Consider the following 7,853-nt stretch of genomic DNA (forward strand, 5'->3'; position numbering starts at 1 on the left):
TAGCGACAACTTCTTTTAATCAAGCAATTACACGAATCCACAAACATCTATGCAATATTAGACAACCATTCACCACTTTTCCCAACGGAGACTTATGTATCTAGTAATAAACACGTCAGTAATACACCAAGTACTGCAACAGCTTCACGACAATCCGAGCAATTCCACCTAACTATGCTTGAATTAAAGACCAGAGTACTCCAAGTTGTGCTATGTAAATTCCTAGAGACACTAGAGTAGAAGACTCCACAGAATCTATATCATCATAGATTTTCCCACATCAGATAAAAATGACCATGCCAGTTTCTATGTCCAACTTACCTTAGGAATCTCTGTACAGAATAGTGAATTGGCAAGCTAAGCTTCCCCTCCAACAGAACACGCTTCCTCATTTTCAATTAAAAAAAAAAATCTATCTCGGTTTCATACCCCTAATGCTATCATTACCAACATCGATCAGTGAAAGAAAAAAGATGAGAAAATCTTCACTATAAATACAAACCAGACCCCTGCAAAAAAAAAAGTATATATATATATACTAACCATACCTCGGGGATTTCATGTCCTGCCAATGTAATACAAATGCATGAGACAAAACGTTAGAAACAACCCCAGACCCCAATATACAATGTATTCGTAGACAAAACCTACCCTTCTCCAATAACTGTAAGCCAATACCTGGACAAGTCTCTGACGTCTGAAGAACTCTTGGTAGATGAACACTGCCTTATGGGCATTACACATTTCAATCAGTTGAAAACATCCACTATCCTATAGAGAGAGAGAGAGAGAGAGAGAGAGAGACTAATCCTAAACATATCTGATGTCAATGAACTCATGAATCCTATAAGATCCGTAAAACTCAGTCTTCCAGAGGCATTAAACCCAAGACCCAGAAATTGCCAAAAGCTCCCACCTGAGATGCTTCAATTCTGGAGTGTAAAAAGACTTGCAGAGCATGAGACTATAAATCTCAACTTAATATTAGCTGAAGGAACCCACCAGGACGCAAGTACCATAAGCACTCTCATGAGCCTAAACCCCATTTCAGAATTGCCATTTGTGCTGATGCCGCACATTGACCAACATATTGTTGGTCAGAATCAAGAAACTGGCAATTAGAAAAATATAATGCAAAGGCAGTCACAACTTGCAACCATTCTTTTATTCTCTACTTCTTTCTTAACAATGGAAATCCCCACTTTCCAACTATAAACACAAACTATAAGCCAAAAAAAATAAAACACTAATGCCAAAAAAAGGCACTCGTGAGCAGTGAGCAGTGACCAGAAATTAAAGCTTTCCTATTTGATATTGTTTTATCCCATGGCAAAGTGAGTATTGGGTTTACTGTTTCTGATTCCAATACTTCAAGATACCACGTTGGAATAGCAATACCAATATGGCCAAGATCCATAATACTCATCATTGCATTTTTATCTGGATTTGTGGCTGTACTTTTTTGTGTAGGGGAAGCAAAGTGGGGACTGCAAAAGCCATCAGCATTATACCAAGTGTGAAGTAGGACCATATAGAGCGAAACCGCCATAATCTTAACAAACAGAGAATTATCTGATAAAACTTTAACACTCAATACAACTACCACAGGACTGAAGCAACTTGGACTAAGTTTCAGATTAACAAGAGGATGGAAAAACATTGGAAAAAGACAAGCTGCTGATATGGTTGTTGGGAGCACAAAGATCTTGGTCAATTCATTATCACAGGCATGGCAAATTTCAGAGGTACTATGGTCTTCATATAAAAGTAGGTCCTCATTAACATAAGCATCAAGGTAGGCCATCAATTTGACAAATCCTTGTTCATCAGGTCTTCTGGTTAAGGCAGGGGGGCTTCATCAATAAAATGCGGTAGGTTGACTTCAGGCTTCGTGTATATCAGCTGTTTTGATGGGGCGGGAAAGGCAAGAACATCAGAACGACGCACAGGCAAACTGGAAAGGTTAGGACGGCAAATTGTCAAATAGACGTCACTAGCCTATGTCAAAGGAAAGTCCCTTCAGGGAAGGAAACATGTTCTACCTGCAATTTTTCAGCACCAATTACTAGAAACCATAACTTTTCCGGCGGGAAACAGGGTTCTGCCCAGATACCCTGGAAATAGAAGCTAAAGATCAGGAGGAAGGTGCATAAACAGACCAGCAAGAAGTGTTCAGTAATTTGCATCCTGCGACGTGCACAGCAGCCTACTGAGGCTAATTCTGTTACAGACTTTACAGAAAAAAAGATCAAATACTGTGTGCTCGAACGGTTTTCAGGCTCGATTATCACTCAAGTTTTAGGCATGACAATTTCAGAAGACAATCCTAACGATTAAGAACAGGTTAAACAGTTCAAGCCTCTGACAGAACGCTTATGCAATAACAATCCAGCAGACATGGACGGAACAAACTGTTAAGCCATGAGAAAGCATAAGATTTCATGAAGGCAATCCTAATTATTGATATCAACATTTTGAATCAGAAATATTACAAATGCGAAATCTGATCATTTTCACCTACTCTTACTTCCAATATATGCGCAGGAACGCAGAATATCAAAAGTGCATTGACAAATAAAGACTTCAAAAGAATTAGATAACTAGTCATCGAATTGTTTTAATTGACAGCAACTGATAACACTACGTTCAGCAAGGAGGCAGTGGAAAGAAGAGAAAGGATGGAAGAAGAAAAAATAATGGAGTAACCTTTCTGGTTGTTTGGATAACCAGAAGACGATTGTAGTGAGATAAAGCCAACAACGAAAACTGAAACACAAAATGAGTAAAGTGTTCAAGTATTCTCAAATCCCTCAAAATCACTCCACTTTTGGGGGGATCAAAAGTCCACTTAAAATTGGCTCGAACATCAAGAAGCACTCATCCAAATCCTTTCCGTTCCATCCACTTAAATTGCAGCAAACAATAAATTCAAATCTTCCCCTTCAATCTCTTCTCTTCTCTACAACTCTCCCCAATTAGATGTACTGTAAGAGTTCTTTGTGTTTGTATGTAAGAGAGTCCACATGTTGGGAGCATGAACTAAGGTCATCAAACCTGTTTACTTGAAGTTAACAAATGTGTCTCAACCTGTTTACAAAAGGCATGCTTGATAAAGAAAGGGGAATTTATACAAAGCTAATTCAATCTCTGCTTGTTTAGTGAGGAAATTGAGAGTGCATGCCCATGATATCATGAAACTGAGGCAACTAGACGTGCTTTAACCTTCTTGTAGTGATAAAATGAAGATCACTACATTATATGGGTCTTCTAATTCATGTTTGAACCAAGACAACCCAAATCGAGAATACACTATACCATGCCCAAGCAACAAAGAACTAAATCACATGAGCCTTTCTGTTCGTCCCAGAAAAGCCCAGTTGAGAGTAAAGCCACATTTATCAAAACAAGTCTCCATAGATTCCAGCAATAGCATGTTAGTAATAACAAGAAACCTTCTAAAAAACCTAGAAAGATCATCAAAGGAGAATAATAGACCATACCCAGAAGAGCCAGCACGTCCAGAAGAATAGCCACCATATACACCATATACACTACCGCCACCACCAATCTACAATTGAAATCAAAAGATTGCTCATAAGCCTTTACAAAAACCCATTTAGCAACTTAGCATCTGAACTTTTAACAGATTTAATACCTGCGGACTACCATATCCTCCATAACTGTCAGCTACTCCTAGATCACTGGAGCCACCATATCCACTAGAATAGGAGTGACCCCGTGGATGTCTTTTGTTCTCTCTGCTATCGTAATTTAGACCATCCGAAGCATCAGCAGGCACAGGGAGATACGGAAGAACAGGCACAAAAGTAGACAATGCACCTTCCCTGTCAAACACATTCGCTCTCAACCGTGTTGTTACTTGTACCAACGCATCCTTTGCTATGTCAAGATCTCCAGAAATCTGATTACCAAAACAACTATTCATAAGTCCAAGTTTGATATAGTCACAAGATCAATCGATTAATACCATAAGCAAGTCACCGCTCAAAAAACTGTAGGGTAGAAGCACCTTAACTCTATTACCTGCACCATCTCATCATCGTCAGCAGCAATCTTTGGAAGGTTTTCCTTTGACAATATGCGAATATTAGCTTTTGTGAGTCTCCTTATCTCCGTTATAATAGCCCCACCTTTACCAATAAGACAGCCAATCCTTGAGGTTGGCACAAGCAGTCGGGTTGTAAATGAGAGGAGCCCTGAATCTCTCTCAATTTTCTCACTGCATCTTGGTTGCAAACGCACTGCAGCTTCAATAGCAGGAGAGAATGCTTCTTCGAAAATCTAAATCAACAAAGACAATTTATCCAATCATTAGGTCTATTTAGTATCATCACCCATAAGATACAACAAACAATCTAATAGATGCCAAATGTAGTAGTTCACCTCTTTTGCTGAGATAGTAATCAAGCAGTCATCTCCCTCAGTTGCCGAACTATCAACTTTTATAGCAGCCCCAGATTCTTGCCTTATCTGGTTGATTATGGTGCCACCCTTGCCAATGACACCACCGATATTTCCAATTGGGCAGACCAAGCGAAGTGAGAATTCTTTCGGTGAAGTGTCATCCCTGGATGCTGAATATAAGGTGCGTGGCCAATCACCAGTGTCACCTTTGTATCCTCCATAAGGACCTATCAATGATGCTACACTCACAATTGGGGCACCAGCAGTAGGACCAATAAGTGAACCACCAGTAGAATACATGCTAGGAACAGCAGAAGTGAGTAAATGCTGAGATCGTGATGGGTTATCGTGCAGGCGAGACGCAATCTGATGGAGAGCCTTTCTCACAACTGCAGCTTCCCCAGAAATCTAAGAACCAACACAGAAAACTCAATGAGCTTCAATCAGCTAATGAAAGAAGACATATAAACACAATCACGACATCTGCTGCAAAGTAGCAGAAGCAAAAGAAGAGAGCCCGCAAATGTCTATTGCACAAGAAAACAAATTATAAGACAACAAGTTGTAGGATATATAAATGAAGTTGACTTTAGAAAAAATTGCATATTCCAATATATGCCTTTGATAATGAGATTGACATCTAACTAAGATTCTTCAGCAAGTGAACAAGATCATTACAATCCCACGTCCAAAAGGGGAAGCATTAAAACTTCCTCATGCATGGAAGTACTGAACAATCCCTAAAAGTATAAGGAGGCTTTATCGGCCAAAAAACTTTGAAATTGACCTTGCTTTCATGAGCTAATTACCATTATATCTAGTTGCTTGGCAAAGGCTGATACAAAATGTGTACAAGGAGCGCTATACAGAACAATAGGAAAAGAAATTTGTTTACCTGCACAAGCTCATCCGAATTTAATGCACATGAAGGTAAATGGTCGTCCTTAAGAATCCGAATCTGTGCACCAGTGTCACTGCGTATATTTTGCACTATCTGCCCCCCTTTGCCAATGACACATCCAATCTGATCAGATGGTACAAGAAGACGAGCAGTAACTTGCTGCCCTTCAGAATCGTCATCACCATTCAACTCTTCAGCAACTACTCTCTCGTGAATCTTAAACAAAGCATGTTGAGCTGGGCACACAAAATTATTGCCATCTTCAAAAGCATTAGTCTCATCACTGGAGCTGTAAATGGTGACAACGCGCTCCTCACATCCAGGCACTGTCTCACCAATCCTAATCTTGGATTTAGTGTCTGCCCTTAGTTGCTTGACAATCTCCCCTCCCCTTCCAATAATACTTCCTATCTTTCTTCCTGGGCACAAATAACGATAGACAGTATCATCCGAGTTTATAACAAACTGGTCTCTATCATCACCAGGATTTCTCCTTTTACTTCCCCCATTCTCAGCATAGTCGGACTGAGAATGAGCCCGCTTCCCATAGCTATTCCTCTGACCAGCCATTTTTGTAAGGGGATAAATGGATTCCTGAGTAAGCACAAAAGAACAGAAGAACATTAGAAACAATCAAATAAAGCCAATGATGTAACACCTCACATGAGGAGTTCGAATGTCTTGCACAAAATATACACGAGCAAACACTAAAGAAAAACCGCTTTCCTTAAGGTAAAAATTAACAAAAACAAAACCTAGTGGCATGCTATATTCACTAAAATCATCAATACATAAAAGGGGTCACAGCAAACCACTTAAGTTTCCGTAGAAGAAAAGTCAAATGCATTGACTACATCATCCAATCAATAACACGTCAATAACTCAGATACCTAATCAGCTCAAGTTCAAGATAGCAAATGCATGCAAGTATCATGCCGGTAAATCGCTAACTTGCAACTGATCCACACAATATGGCAAAATCAGGTGTGGGAATGAAATGTAAGCTGGTAGATCAAAGGAAGGCTCCTAGTCATCTGATATCATGGCGAGATATTTCCAAAGTCTGCCAGTTCATGATTTAATTTTTCACCAGACAGAATTTTCTTCTTTTTTAGAACTATAATTGATAGAGTTGTTGTTTGACTAAATAAGACAGAAGGAACCACTCAAATTACTAGAAACAACAATGACTCAACAGCCAAAAACCAAGTAGAAACTTCAACTATAACAGAGTCGCCACAAAAACCATGCTTTCTCGCATGAAGGGGAAAAAAAAAAAGACTAATTCCACACCATGAGAAAGAAAGTGATTCGCATTATTCGAACACAATTTCATCCCCGGCCGTTGTCATATACAAGCAATACACAGTTTAATTCGCACAAATTTGCGAGTGGCAAAATCATCTAGAAGGAGGGAGATCATTCATGGAACAAAATTCCAACTTGCCACCATCATCAAGAAAATATCACAAGAAGACATCAAATCTCAAAACTACAATCACAAAATCAAAGACAGACCTCTTTCTACCATCATGTTATGCAATTGAAAATTAGTTTTTTTTTTTTTGGTGGGGGGGGAGCGAAGCAACTGATTTTCATCACATTATCACAGTCCTACCGACAAAAATAACAAAAATGTTCAATTCCGGAGAGAACTTTCCATTACCTGAGACCTCAGACGCGATGGATAGGCGGGGGCCGCGAGAGGAAAGGCCGCGAACAAGAGCCCGCGGTTCCAAAGTCAGCTCTGGGAGACAAGTGATGCGAGATACGAAGAAGCGTGAGGCTTTCAAAGACCCTTCGTAGTTTTCTCCCACCAAGCGAAACGGGACAGAAAAGCAGCTACAGATCTGCCAAGGACGAAGACTTCATCGCGCAGGAGCGGAACAAAACGCAGAGAAGAGAAGAGGTCGAGCTTCAGTCGCCTTCTCTAGATCTGTTTTAGGGTTTTGACGAGACCGGCTTTGGGCACGAAGACAAGAGACACAAAAGATACCCCTCGGGAAATTCTACCGTCCCGTGATTTTAAGGAAATTTACGGAAGAAAGGTTATCAAAGGGTAACTCACTTCAACAACACATAAATTTATCGCTGCCGATTCAGTTCTACAGCTTTGTTATTTTATAAGTTGAGTCAACTTTTACATTTGTGTCGATCAATCTAAAAATCACTAATATGAACATTCGGCTACCAATGTGATCGATTAACGTTGACATGGATAATTTTAAATGATATTTTTATTAATTTTTTCTTCTTCTTTTTTACGCACAGAGGGCGGGCCGGCCAGGGTGGCCAACCTACACTCGACAGCATTGGGCAATGGCTACCAAGTGAGGGTGCCGCCGCCCTTGCATATGGCAGGCCAACCTAGTTGGCCCTCAGAAAAAAAAAAAACTAAAATAAAAAAGGAAAGAAGAAATAAAAGTATTATAAAAAAATTATCTAAATCAATGCCGATCACGTCACATAGGACGGCTAGTGTCTATACCAGTAATTTCAAGCCAAAATTGATCTAATGAATTGAATT

The 7,853-nt window shown here is 39.7% G+C and overlaps 1 protein-coding gene across 6 annotated transcripts; it reads right to left on the reverse strand.

Annotated features, from left to right (window-relative positions):
- Nucleotides 1–391: 391 nt before the first annotated feature.
- LOC115752881 (KH domain-containing protein At4g18375) lies at nucleotides 392–7,328 on the reverse strand. 6 transcript variants are annotated; one of them, XR_007199509.1, is made up of 8 exons: nucleotides 6,993–7,328; nucleotides 5,321–5,920; nucleotides 4,405–4,833; nucleotides 4,045–4,302; nucleotides 3,656–3,922; nucleotides 3,501–3,568; nucleotides 679–1,111; nucleotides 395–565 (listed from the first exon to the last, which is right to left on the reverse strand). XR_007199509.1 is itself a non-coding variant. In XM_030691285.2 (8 exons), the coding sequence occupies exons 2-7, from the start codon at nucleotides 5,894–5,896 to the stop codon at nucleotides 2,066–2,068; spliced, it is 1,647 nt and encodes a 548-aa protein (XP_030547145.1). In that variant the 5' UTR covers nucleotides 5,897–5,920; nucleotides 6,993–7,327; the 3' UTR covers nucleotides 1,482–1,954; nucleotides 2,043–2,065. The 6 variants fall into 6 exon arrangements, 5 of the variants coding, with proteins under 5 accessions (XP_048139837.1, XP_048139838.1, XP_030547145.1 ...); XM_030691285.2 differs by lacking the exons at nucleotides 395–565; nucleotides 679–1,111 and adding exons at nucleotides 1,482–1,954; nucleotides 2,043–2,114 and having other exon boundaries at nucleotides 6,993–7,327; XM_030691284.2 differs by lacking the exons at nucleotides 395–565; nucleotides 679–1,111 and adding exons at nucleotides 1,482–1,902; nucleotides 2,043–2,114 and having other exon boundaries at nucleotides 6,993–7,326.
- Nucleotides 7,329–7,853: the final 525 nt, after the last annotated feature.

This window comes from Rhodamnia argentea, chromosome 8 (genome assembly GCF_020921035.1).
Source record: "Rhodamnia argentea isolate NSW1041297 chromosome 8, ASM2092103v1, whole genome shotgun sequence".
Classification (NCBI taxonomy): domain Eukaryota; kingdom Viridiplantae; phylum Streptophyta; class Magnoliopsida; order Myrtales; family Myrtaceae; genus Rhodamnia; species Rhodamnia argentea.